We start from the raw sequence: 14,114 nt of genomic DNA on the forward strand, positions 1-14,114 counted from the left end.
CAAAAATTAAAAACTACTAAATGCTTTGATAAATGTCCCCTATTTCTCTTAGAAGGCAAGAAAGAACAAACAAACACACATTGTGCTGGTCCTTAAGGGGGTTAAAGGGAGTATCCAACAATTTAAAGTTATTCCCCCCCCACTGATCACAAGAATATGAGATAAATAAACAAAGTGCACGGGGCATGTGCGGCCAGTCCTCCATTCATTCTCTGATGCTTCCCAATATTGCCGGACTTATCCACATTAGGAAGCCCCATAGAACATTCATTCTGAAGACTATTTTCTCTGCAATATTGAGATCCGTATTGAGTCCCAGCAATCAGACCCCCACCGATCGGCTACTTATTCCCTATGGAAAGGATATATTTTAATTGAGAAGTATCCCCTGAGTAATGTTGCCAATTTTGAGTTAAAAAGCCCCATAATAGTGTTTTTTTCATCTTGCATTATGTTGGATGTAACAAAATTTTCATGAATGTAGCTGTGTTTTGCAGCCTAAGCTTTAGATATTTGGGAAACCTTTTGAAGGAAAATGTACATAGCAATCAATATATTTAGGGAAATGCATAAAATCACTCCCAAAAAAGTTTACACAATATTTTTGTTTTTCTATACTCCTCCTTCTGCAGGTGTCCTGATCAATTGTAATGCATCTAATATACATACATTTGGCATTAGGTGATATATTTCCATACATGTTTGCCACATTGATTAGAACTCCACTATTGACATTGTATCCTAGTCCACATTCCCTTTCTTGGGTCAGGAGAGGAGAGAGGATCATTACTATATTTCATGAATGTGAAATGTCTGAATTAATACTAGAGAGAATGAGTTATTTTATTGCATTCACTGAGGCTTATAAGAATATATATATATATATATATATATATATATATATATATATATATATAATAAATTGGAATAAATCCGCAGCACACAAGTCCAAATAAAGTGAAAAAATGAAAAAATTTATTCCATAAATAGGTGAATGTTACAGCGACGTTTCAACCAGCTCTCCTGGTCTTTCTCAAGCCTAACACAAGTGTCACATGCTTCGTGTTTTATAGGTATCTCCACTCAAAATACAATTATCTGATCATGTGCAAATATTAATTCAAATCATATCAGAAAAACATATAGTGTACATAAAAACTCAATCATATTGTGTTACATCACATATATAAAAAAAACAATATACTCATCGTGCCATAGTGTATCAAAACTTCATAAATTCATAATAAGGTCCTGATTAGTCAATCAGAACAGTTGTGAAAGTGCATTAAAATCATTAAAAACAATAACATGCAGTTGGTATGGGAGGCATCACTCACCGCCGTAATGGAGATGATAAGCGTGGGTAATTTTCCAGTGCGCATGCGCACCCATTGTGTATGTGTCAAATCGGAAGCATGGGATAGTATACAGACGTCACAACAACTGCGCGTCGCATCTAATGAAAGTCACACTCGAGCTTATTCGTCTGCGCACGCGCACAGCATTCCAAGCCTCGATCCCGTGATGTAGCGTCCCCGTTACCTTGGAAACCCGCTACTAGTGTTCAACAACTTAATTGGTAAGTATAATTGTGGTAAAACAACATAAATGAAAATGAAATCAAAAGAAGTGAAAATAAGAAGGGTCTCAACATATCATTCAATACATGCACATCGCCCCATACATTCACAATTATACGGAACGCTATATTTCGGCACCAGATACAGGCACAATGAAGTGTCAGCATCCAATGCCTTAGGGGCTCGCAGGCCAGTGGAGACCATGTTCTGAGGACACCACTGGACCACAGCTCACATATATTGCGCTCCTATAGACCATATCAGGTCACATATACCAGGGGCTCATAGCATCCATACTGTGTGGAACTGCGTCCATAAGAGACCTTCTCTGTAGTCCTTGGTAACAGACTACTACCACCAAATAAATATAAATGAAGAAATCAAAAAATATAAATGAAGAAATCAAAAAATGAAAAAAATAAATAAAAATAAAATATATATAGATAATATAAAAAAATACATAATAAATAATACAAAAATAAAGTAAAAGAGGAAAAAATGAAAAAAAAAAAATAAAAATGATAATGATAAATAATAAATATGGCAAACTATGTGTAGTATCATATTATCCCATGCTTCCAACTAAATCACCACACAAACATAAAATCATATAATCATGTTTATTCAAATAATTACACTAAACAGTTAACGTTGATATTCAAAACGGTGAGTGACCCATCCTATCCCATACAGGCACTGCAAGAAAAGAGAAAGAACAGAGAAAATGAATTAGCATTTTTTAACCTAACCATAGGTTCTACAATATATTATGTATAATCACTTGTGTTATATACACCAATGTTGATCAATAACCACATCCAGAAGTCACAGATAATGTTCATCTCTCCATAACTCTATGTGAAATTTTGAAGTCCACATTCAAACCATCTGGTCTTAGTGAATTGAGAGTATAAATCCATTGCAGTTCACGTCTTTTTAGACGGCCCTGCCTATCTCCTCCCCATTTCATGGGTGGGATATGATCTAGGATCATAAACCTCAAGTCCCTCTCTTTATGTTGGCATTCCGAGAAGTGTTTAGACACTGGAAGGTCCATCCTTTTCTTACGTATAGTGTGTCTATGCTGGTTTAGTCTAGTTTTTAAATCCCACGTGGTCTCCCCTACATATAGGAGACCACATGGGCACCATAAAACATAGACAACAAAAGAACTGTTACAAGTAAGGTAGTATTTAATGGGATATGTCTCACCTGTGGCAGGATGCGCAAAGGATTCCCCCTTGCACATCAGTCCACAGTTAACACATGACCTGCAAGGAAAGCTACCTTTTTTAGACGTGGTAAGATATCACTTTTCTTTGTAAGATGTCATTTTTCTTTGTTGATATGTCAGATCTCACCAATCTGTCCTTCAGATTTGTAGAGCGTCTGTAGGACATGACTGGTGGTGACCTGAGTTCGGGAATATGTTTATACCCCTCAAGGATATGCCAAAATGTTCTTATGATTCTACCAATGTCCGGAGAGAGATTGTTATATGTGGAGACAAATGCCATACGTGGGTCTCTCTGTATCTCACCCCGTCGTGTTACTAGATCCCTCCGTGTCCTGTCTATCCTAGATTTATGTTTGTCAATCAATTTGATAGGGTATCCCCTCTCTCTAAAATTTTTGGACATTCTGTCTAAGGCCCGATCTAATTTTTGCTCGTTGTCCGTGATCCTCCTTGCCCTAAGCATTTGACTATAGGGCAAGGAGTTCACCATTGGTCTAGGGTGGCAGCGGTCAAATCTCAAAAGCGTGTTACAATCTGTTTCTTTTACATAAAGGTCTGTAGTCAAGCGTCCGTCCAGTATTGTAACTAGCACATCCAAAAAACTCACCGATTTTGTTGAGTGGGTCAATGTAAATCGTATGTTTGGGTCTCTGGAATTCAAATAGTCCTGAAACAACAACAGTTCCGTCAGATTACCAGTCCAAATCACAAAAACATCATCTATGTATCTCCACCACTCCAGGATAAACCTGGAGTGGTGGGATACATAGACGAAACGGTCCTCGAACCATGTCATGAAGATATTTGCATATGTCGGTGCGACATTGCTACCCATTGCGGTACCCCGCTTCTGCAAATAAAACTTGTCATTGAAGACAAAATAATTATTTTCCAGTACTGTCCTCAATAAAGAAATAATGAAGTCAATTTTGGCACTCGAGAACTCTGCCTGATGTAAATATGTGGATACCGCCTCCACACCCCCATCGTGTTGGATGGAGGTGTAGAGGCTCACCACATCAAAAGAGGCAATAATTGCCCCTTCTGGTAACTCAATGTTTTTAATCTTATGAAGAAAATCAGAAGTATCCCTGACATATGATCTAGCTTGGGTTGCAAAGGGTCTGAGCACTTTGTCCAAAAACACAGATATGCGGGATGTAATAGAGTTCCTGCCCGATACGATCGGGCGACCCGGTGGATTAGTTCGGTTTTTGTGTATTTTCGGCAAAAGGTAAAGTTGTGGTTTAATTGGAAAAAGTACTGTTAAAAACCTCTGTACTTCTACATCAATCAAATTCATATTAAGGTCCATTTCAACTGTTCCCTTGATTTTCTTTTCAATCTGGAATTTAGGATCACATGACAAACACTCATAGACCTCAGTATCATTAAGCTGTCTCTGTGCCTCATCCAAATATTGTCTCCTGTCCATGACCACGATCGCTCCGCCCTTATCTGCTGGTTTAATCACGAGGTCGTGGTCATGGACAAGAGACAACAAGGAGTCCATTTCACCCCTGGTCATATTGGGGTGTTTAAGTCCCAATTTCTTATTCTTAAGTTTTAACAGTTCCCTTTTTACACACTCTGCATAAGAGTCCACAGCATGCGTATCAAACACAGGAGAAAAATCACTTACATTCTTGAGTCCCAAATTCTGTAACATCAGCTTCATATCACTGGGGGAAGAAGAAGAGGAGACAGCATTTTGAATATCATTAGAATCATTTTTGGAAGCAAACCACACTTTCAACTTCAGTTTCCTCACAAATTGAGCAACATCTAAGTCCAATTGAAACCAGTCCATATGTGTACTTGGACAAAAATTAAGTCCTTTACTAAGTACTTGCATTTGATCAGAAGACAATTCTTTAGAGGAGATATTAACCACATTCATTGCTTCCTGAGAGTCCCTTTGTTCTGGGTTGTCTTGTTGTATTTGCGGCTTCGTGTTTTTGTTCCTTCTGTTGTGTTTCCTACCGCTCCTCCTGTAGCGTCCCCCTGTGTTTCTCGCATCCCTAAAAAAGGTTGTGACTGGATGTTGTCAGAGTCCTCCACACGTGTACCAGTTTTCATGGAAGGATCATCTCCAATAGGGGCTCTGCCACGTCTATTCCTCCTAAGATTGTTAGACGTAGCTCCCCAGTTGTATACCCTCCCTGTAGAATAATCCTGTACATCTCTGTACCATTTCTTTCTCTTGGTTTCTTCCAACTCCCTCCTAAAATTCGTCAAAAATTCCTGTTGTTTTGTAAGAAATTGTTGTAACTCAGTCTCTGGTAAAATCTCCTTGAGTGTAGCTTCATATTCCCCAACCATCTTTTTCAAATTCAATAGATCCTGCTGCTGGAACTCAATTTGTAATAGAATTAAATCAAAAGCATAATTGTTGGATATTGCTTCAAATTTCATACGATAGTCCATGTCATTAACATATGAATTGTCGCTAGGGTGTGACCTCATGCCCCTCGGGATCCTTTGTGCCTTATGGTATTCAGCCATCATGGTCAGATGTAGTTGTAAATTCATTAACTTTTTAGTAGCAAACTCATAATTTCTCTGTGTATTCACACTTGATGGTGTATGGAGAAAAGTCGCATCCTCTGATACACTTCCAAGAATGCGAGTTACGTCAACATCAGTGTATGAAAAAACATTCACCAAATTGTTACCTCTTATAGTATCCTCTTCCATATTATCAAACAGTCCAAAAAAGGAAGTAGTGTAAACAGTGGTGCACGCTTGTAGACCTGTAACAACAAATTGAAGAGGGAAGCAGCACTCCGAAAAAAAGTGAAGTCGGTGCACGCAGACACGGTCCTTGGTCAGGGGTCCAACAGTAGACAATAAATTGGAATAAATCCGCAGCACACAAGTCCAAATAAAGTGAAAAAATGTATTCCATAAATAGGTGAATGTTACAGCGACGTTTCAACCAGCTCTCCTGGTCTTTCTCAAGCCTAACACAAGTGTCACATGCTTCGTGTTTTATAGGTATATCCACTCAAAATACAATTAACTGATCATGTGCAAATATTAATTCAAATCATATCAGAAAAAACATATAGTGTACATAAAAACTCAATCATATTGTGTTACATCACATATATAAAAAAAACAGTATACTCATCGTGCCATAGTGTATCAAAACTTCATAAATTCATAATAAGGTCCTGATTAGTCAATCAGAACAGTTGTGAAAGTGCATTAAAATCATTAAAAACAATAACATGCAGTTGGTATGGGAGGCATCACTCACCGCCGTAATGGAGATGATAAGCGTGGGTAATTTTCCAGTGCGCATGCGCACCCATTGTGTATGTGTCAAATCGGAAGCATGGGATAGTATACAGACGTCACAACAACTGCGCGTCGCATCTAATGAAAGTCACACTCGAGCTTATTTGTCTGCGCACGCGCACAGCGTTCCAAGCCTCGATCCCGTGATGTAGCGTCCCCGTTACCTTGGAAACCCGCTACTAGTGTTCAACAACTTAATTGGTAAGTATAATTGTGGTAAAACAACATAAATGAAAATGAAATCAAAAGAAGTGAAAATAAGAAGGGTCTCAACATATCATTCAATACATGCACATCGCCCCATACATTCACAATTATACGGAACGCTATATATGTGAGCTGTGGTCCAGTGGTGTCCTCAGAACATGGTCTCCACTGGCCTGCGAGCCCCTAAGGCATTGGATGCTGACACTTCATTGTGCCTGTATTTGGTGCCGAAATATAGCGTTCCGTATAATTGTGAATGTATGGGGCGATGTGCATGTATTGAATGATATGTTGAGACCCTTCTTATTTTCACTTCTTTTGATTTCATTTTCATTTATGTTGTTTTACCACAATTATACTTACCAATTAAGTTGTTGAACACTAGTAGCGGGTTTCCAAGGTAACGGGGACGCTACATCACGGGATCGAGGCTTGGAACGCTGTGCGCGTGCGCAGACGAATAAGCTCGAGTGTGACTTTCATTAGATGCGACGCGCAGTTGTTGTGACGTCTGTATACTATCCCATGCTTCCGATTTGACACATACACAATGGGTGCGCATGCGCACTGGAAAATTACCCACGCTTATCATCTCCATTACGGCGGTGAGTGATGCCTCCCATACCAACTGCATGTTATTGTTTTTAATAATTTTAATGCACTTTCACAACTGTTCTGATTGACTAATCAGGACCTTATTATGAATTTATGAAGTTTTGATACACTATGGCACGATGAGTATATTGTTTTTTTATATATGTGATGTAACACAATATGATTGAGTTTTTATGTACACTATATGTTTTTCTGATATGATTTGAATTAATATTTGCACATGATCAGTTAATTGTATTTTGAGTGGATATACCTATAAAACACGAAGCATGTGACACTTGTGTTAGGCTTGAGAAAGACCAGGAGAGCTGGTTGAAACGTCGCTGTAACATTCACCTATTTATGGAATACATTTTTTCACTTTATTTGGACTTGTGTGCTGCGGATTTATTCCAATTTATTGTCTACTGTTGGACCCCTGACCAAGGACCGTGTCTGCGTGCACCGACTTCACTTTTTTTCGGAGTGCTGCTTCCCTCTTCAATTTGTTGTTACAGGTCTACAAGCGTGCACCACTGTTTACACTACTTCCTTTTTTGGACTGTTTGATAATATGGAAGAGGATACTATAAGAGGTAACAATTTGGTGAATGTTTTTTCATACACTGATGTTGACGTAACTCGCATTCTTGGAAGTGTATCAGAGGATGCGACTTTTCTCCATACACCATCAAGTGTGAATACACAGAGAAATTATGAGTTTGCTACTAAAAAATTAATGAATTTACAACTACATCTGACCATGCAGATGGGTGCTCTTTCCTTCTGGAGAGAGAGAGTTCTGGCTTGGCATTGATCCCGATTAGCTTTTTATATTCCGTAACTGGAGCTAAACTGATACCAGGGAACACCGCCTGAAAAGGTGATGTAATGAGCTGATTTGCATATTCATATATATATATATTTTATATTGTATGAAGTTCGGAGGGATATTTGCATCTGGACATATAAATCTGGTATAAACATCTGGTTTATAGCATGTCCACAGAATATGCCATTGAACTCTGACAGATACGAGTCCCTCTTGAAAGACCTGCACTGTCTTGAGATTGAGGGCCGCCTCCTTGTGACTGCCAGATGTAGTCTGGAGTGACCTAGCAGTGCTACGCTATTTCTATAACCCACATTAAACTAATGGGAGTTATATAAACTGCGTAAAATAGTCCATTTATCTGATTTCGGCTTTTTAACCACCATAAGCAGCCACCAGCAGGTTAAAGGGCTGGGGAGCCGTCAATCTCAGGAAAGGTGCTGGTCCCAGAGGTGGGGGGGGACCACATCTGTCAGATATTGGCATGTCCTGTAAGTATGTAATAAAAGTCCAGATGGGAATACCATGTTTTTTTTTAGTATTTGTGTCACAGCCTTCACTGTTCTTTTTTTGATCTTTCTAGGTGCTTCAGTTCATCCTGAGCTTAATGAGGGGAAATATTGTAATGACGCCAAAAAGAAAAAGGTATTTACTCTTGCAGGGTTCCCCCCCCCCCCCCCCCACATCATGTCTCATGGGGAACTATTTGCTAAATATTCTCCAGTTTGTCTTTCCTGACAATTTTGTTTATAACGTGTTTGTATATTTGAAGGGGTTATCCAGTAAAAAAACTTTTTTTATATATATCAACTGGCTCCAGAAAGTTAAACAGATTTGTAAATTACTTCTATTAAAAAATATTAATCCTTTCAGTACTTATGAGCTTCTGAAGTTAAGGTTGTTCTTTTCTGTCTAAGTGCTCTCTGATGACACCTGTCTCAGGAAATGCCCAGTTTAGAAGCAAATCCCCATAGCAAACCTCTTCTAAATTGAGCGTTTCCCGAGACAGGTGTCATCAGAGAGGACTTAGACAGAAAAGAACAACCTTTACTTCAGAAGCTCATAAGTACTGAAAGGATTAAGATTTTTTAATAGAAGTAATTTACAAATCTGCTTAACTTTCTGGAGCCAGTTGAGATATATGTATATATATATATATATATATATATATATATAATATAAAAAGTTTTTTCCTGGATAACCCCTTTGAGGGGTTAGTCTTGTTTTGGACCTTTTTTGAACGTGCAATAAAAGTCTGATGCAGGTCCTACATCTGTGCTGCAAGCAGGTAGAGACGCATGTATGTCACTTGCCACTTCTGTGGTAGATATAAATACAGCCGATCAACCAAGCCCAAATGTTTCTGTAACTCCTATAACATAGCTACATGTCCTTTTTGTTCTCTGCCTGGATGCAGTTGCTAGTTGTCTGCCTCAGTTGCCTATGTTGAGGGACCCCTGTTTCCCCCACATAGATATGGATGCCAGAGCTGGGACCTGCATCTATTAGACTTGTATGGCATATGCTGTGTAATGGTTGCAGGTCTCTGTTCTGGCATCCGTACCTATGTGGCATTCATTTTAAAATCTTCTTTAATCATATGATCTCTTGAGAGAGTCTGATGACCTCAAGTTCCTTCCTGATTTATGACCAGTGCACTTTTCATATCTGTTAAGTTGGAAAGTCTTTATACTCTCTTGATTTTTTTAAAAAACATTTTACTGTATGTTGCGGTCTTGTTCCCCATCATTCTTTACTCAGTATCCCATAAGGGAGAATGTGAAAACAATGTTAGTAATCGTTGCTTAATTTTTGATAATGCAATATTTTTGTTTTTCTTTAACGTAAGTGTTCAGACCCTTTACGTAGCACTTAGTTGAAGTATCTTTGGCAGTGATTACAGCCTCCTGTCCTCTTGGATATGATACCACAAGGATTGCACACCTGGATTTCAGGATTTTCTGCCATTCTTCTTTACAGATCCTCTCAAGCATTGTCAGGTTGGGGACCATCAATTCAGGGCTCCGGTTGGGCCACTCAAGGACATTCAGTTGCCCCTAAGCCACACCTGTGTTGTCTCGGCTGCCTGCTTAGGGTTGCTGAACCTTCAACATGGTCTGGAGCACTCTGGATCAGGTTTTTTTTTCAGAATATCTCCAGTACTTTGCTCCATTCAGCCTTTCCCTCAACCCTCACCAGTCTCCCTGTCCCAGCCACTGAAAAACACCCCCACAGCGGGAGGCTACCACCGCCATGTTTTACTGTAGGGATGGTATTGGGCAGATCATGACTAGTGCCTGGTTTCCTCCAGACATTGGGGGGGGGGGGGGGGGAGATTTATCAAAATCTGTGCAGAGGAAAACTTGCCCAGTTGTCGATAGCAACCAATCAGCTCGCTGCTTTCATTTTTAGGAAGGCCTGTGAAAAATGAAAGAACCAATCTGATTGGTTGCTATGTGCAACTGGACACCTTTTCCTCTGCACAGGTTTTGATAAATCCCCCCCCCCTCCCCCTCACGCTTACTCAGACCATAGAATCTTGATTCTTAAAGTCTGAGATTCTTTTGATTTTTTATTTATAAAACTCCAGGCAGTTTTCATGCATCTCTGCCAATAAAGCCCAGATTGGTGGAGTACTGCACTGATGGCTGACCTTCTGAAAGTTTTGCTCAGCCAGAGTGACGAATGTGTTCATGGTCACCCCTTGCCAAGGCCCTTCTCTTCCGATTACTTGGATTGGTGGGGGCAACCAGCTGTACAGCACTAAGAGGCCTGCTTGTTCCAAACCTCTCCCATTTTAGAATTTGGAGGCTAATGTGCTCTTGGACACTTTCAGTGCAGCAGTAATTTGTTTTGTACCCTTCTCCAGATCTGTGCCTCCACACAATCTTGTCTCTTTAGGGAGTCCTTTCCTACCTCATGGCTTGGTTTTTCCTCTGATGGGCATTGTCAGGTGGGGTGAGACCTTACATAGACAGGGCTGTGTCTTTCCAGATAATGTGCAATCAATTGAATTTAACACAGATAACTCCCATAAAGGTGGAGAAACAGTTTCCTAAGCCTAGTCATCAAGCATCCCTAAGATATGAGCATATCCCATACAAAGAACACTTGTGACTAGGGATCGACCGATTATTGGTATGGCTGACATTATCGTCCGATAATCACGATTTTGGGTATTATCGGTATCGGCAATTACCTTGCCGATAATGCCCCTTCCCCCGCACCACCCCCACCGCACCGCGGCTGCCCCCCGTAGTGCTGGGCGGTATACCGGTATGGATTTTTGCCCATACCGCTATACCGGTCAGGCCCCTCCCCCACCCTCTGAGTCAATAAAAAAAAATTAAACTTACCCGTAATGGGGGTGGTCCGGGCCATCCATCCTGTAGTGTCAGGCGGCATTCCGGGTGGAGGGTGAACCGGTCCGGGCTGTCCTTCTTCTCCAGGGGTCCTCTTCTCCACTCCGGGCAGGCTCCGGCCTAGTACACTGCATAGTCGCCGCTACGCCGTGACGTCAGGTGCGTCGCTGCGCACGGGCGTCACTGCGCATCGGCATCTATGCAGTGTACTAGGCCGGAGCCTGCCCGGAGTGGAGAAGAGAACCCCCGGAGAAGGACAGCCCGGACCGGTTCACCCTCCCCGCAGAATGCCGCCGGACACTACAGGAAGGGAGGATGGATGGCCCGGACCACCCTGACAGGTAGGGGGAGAGAAGCGGGTGGTTGCGGCGGCGGCCTATGGCACTGCAAAAGCCACCAAAGTGCATTGATTTAAAGCGCCCACTTTAAATCAATGCTCTGCAGCGGTGTCGAGGGGGGATAAATAGCCGATAACTTATACCGGAATATCGGTATAAGTTATCGGCTATCGGCCCTAACCTCCACCGATTATCGGTATCGGCCCTAAAAAAACGATATCGGTCGATCCCTATTTGCGACTGATGCTCTGACTATAATTATATCACTTGTGAAAGACTATAGAAATCCTGAAAGCATGACCTGTTTGGGGGGGGGGGGGGCTTGAGGACTGGGCTTTGGAAACACCATAAAAGATCATGAAAAATAGGAGGCTAAATTTCACATGTTGTGTTATAGCAAAGGGTCTGAATACTTTTAAGTTATGACCATGCAAAATGTTAGTTTTTCTTTTAATAAATTTCCAAATATTTCTAGTAATCTCTTTTCACATTGTTATTATTGGGTATTGGCACAAGGCTACAACATAAAAAAAAAAAAAAATAATGAAAAAGTTAAAGGGTCTGAAAACTTTCCAAATACATTGTAAATCCTGCTAGTCAAAACAGACAGTAGTGGATACTTAGGTGTTTTGGAATTACAAAAGTTCTGAAATTTTTTGTTTTTTTCAGAACTTTTATAATTCCATAACCCCTAAGTATCCACTTCTGTCTGTTTTATTTTATTTTTTATTTTTTTTTATATATATCTTTCTGCACTTTTTATGCTAAAATAATACCAGGTTGCAACAAGGAAAGAATAAAAATCTTTGTTTCTCTGGCTCTGCCTTTCTCTAATGTAATGTTTGTGGAGGGGGAGGGGGGAGGTTTGTTGAACTAAATGAACTATAAATGCTCTATGGTTAAAAAAAAAAAAAAAAAAATACATTTTATAATTTCTTTTGTTCATCATTTTGTTTACTTGCCATCGGTGGCATTGGGGAGTATACACTATCCGCAGATCATTATAACCTTAGCTAACGCTGTTCATGTTGTTCTGTACAGTCAACGCATTTCATGTTTCATTTTGTTTTGCTTGCAGGCAGTTAACGCTGGATTCAACTCAATCCCCTCCACCAAAATACAGTCGGCAGATCTTAGAGATTCCAGAGGGTGTGGAGGAAGAAGTAAGGGTTTCACCTTAAATAAATCACATTGTTGACTCTGTCTTTAGACTAAGCTTGTTCTTGCTTTTTAAAACTTAACTATAATTCGAAAAGCATTTCCAGAATTGGCTGTTATAAATCTACTTGAGTATCAATACTCTATACCCAATGGTACAAGTATAATGTACTTTTTGACAATTTTTCCCCTTTCTGCAAGCTCTGTCTTGAATTTTGAGTTTTCTATGACCTCCAGTCCAGAATGAACGTGTACCTGCTCTACCTGCTGTGATGGTCTTTCACACGGAGGAGCACTGCAACCTGTACCCCATCACCATTACTTATGAGTCAGAAGATGGTTCTGATAAGTATCCTGGGTGAGGGCTCATGTTCTTCATCCAAAATACCGTTATCAATAAGCTGCCTTGTTAGAACTGTTTGCAGTGCTCCTAAGCTTGTTTCACTGACATGGCAGCAGAAGAGTATATATGACAAATTTTATTTAAGGCTTTACGTTAAAAAGACTTACCGTGTCTTACAGTTAAGCTGCATTTGGAAGTACAATACATGAGAACCTCAGTGTGCTTGTGTGTGCGCACCCAGGTATCCTCCTCTCCACCTTCCTCTGGCATCGAATGCTTTTTTTCACTACAGCTCTGCTTTTTATAGTGTGATCCTGAAGTGAGAAAGCTTTAATGCATCGTAGTTTTAGCAAGTGCATATTTTCTGAACAGGTGCAGACAGCACTATAGCCAGGTTTATAGGAAAAGAGGCATCTCATGGACAAAAAAGGCATTTTTTTTCAGCAAGATATTAGTTTCTTATCTTTGTGTAGTTACCACTCAATAAGAAAAAAAAAACACAACTTTTGAGGTATCATAGAGACATGTCAAAAGTTCTGATTTCTAAAAGTAGCCTGGCCAAATGCTCAGCTAAGATGTGTCAAAAATGTCTTTACTTCATAATAACACTTTAAACTTTCTCGGTCGCTCTTCATTGGGGGACACCTATACTGATGGGTATATTGGGTATATGCTCTTGCCACTAGGATGCGCTGACATTAGGAAAAAAAAGTCGGCTCCTCCCTGGCAGGATATACTCGCCCACTGGAAGTGATGTAATTTAGTTTTTGCTAGTGTCAGTAGGAGGCAAGACACAAGCTCCCAGACCTGGTCTTTTTATTATTATTTTCTAGTAAGGGCTGTTAGGTTCTTATCTCCCTTTTGTTTCCCTTTTTCAGGTGGGGGTTCAGGAGCATGGCGCTACCTGTTCCAAAAGGGCACAGAACATAAGAGTATGGGCCGTCAACCCCTTATTGCCAATGGTCAGCGCCTGGAGGTTGCACCCTGGGTCCGTTTCCCCCACTGCCCCTGCTCGCCCTGCTGTCTTAGCCTGGTATGATGCAGTGTGGTCCCCCCTCGACGAATGAGCAGTAGTAACCCTGTTTCTGGGGCTGTTTATGGTGACTAGGGTGGGGGTCAGGGCAGTGAGGGGTTAACACTATTTTATTCATGCAGCTTCA

At 40.5% G+C, this 14,114-nt stretch overlaps 1 protein-coding gene across 1 annotated transcript in view; it reads left to right on the forward strand.

Annotated features, from left to right (window-relative positions):
- Positions 1–14,114, forward strand: part of LOC130290673 (heat shock factor protein 3-like) — a 62,092-nt gene that overhangs the window by 23,092 nt on the left and 24,886 nt on the right. The window contains exons 6-7 of the mRNA XM_056538621.1: positions 8,337–8,398; positions 12,532–12,616. Coding sequence (XP_056394596.1) covers positions 8,337–8,398; positions 12,532–12,616 — 147 coding nt within the window. The remainder of the gene's footprint in view (positions 1–8,336; positions 8,399–12,531; positions 12,617–14,114) is intronic.

The sequence above is a fragment of the Hyla sarda genome, chromosome 9 (assembly GCF_029499605.1).
Source record: "Hyla sarda isolate aHylSar1 chromosome 9, aHylSar1.hap1, whole genome shotgun sequence".
NCBI classification, from domain to species: domain Eukaryota; kingdom Metazoa; phylum Chordata; class Amphibia; order Anura; family Hylidae; genus Hyla; species Hyla sarda.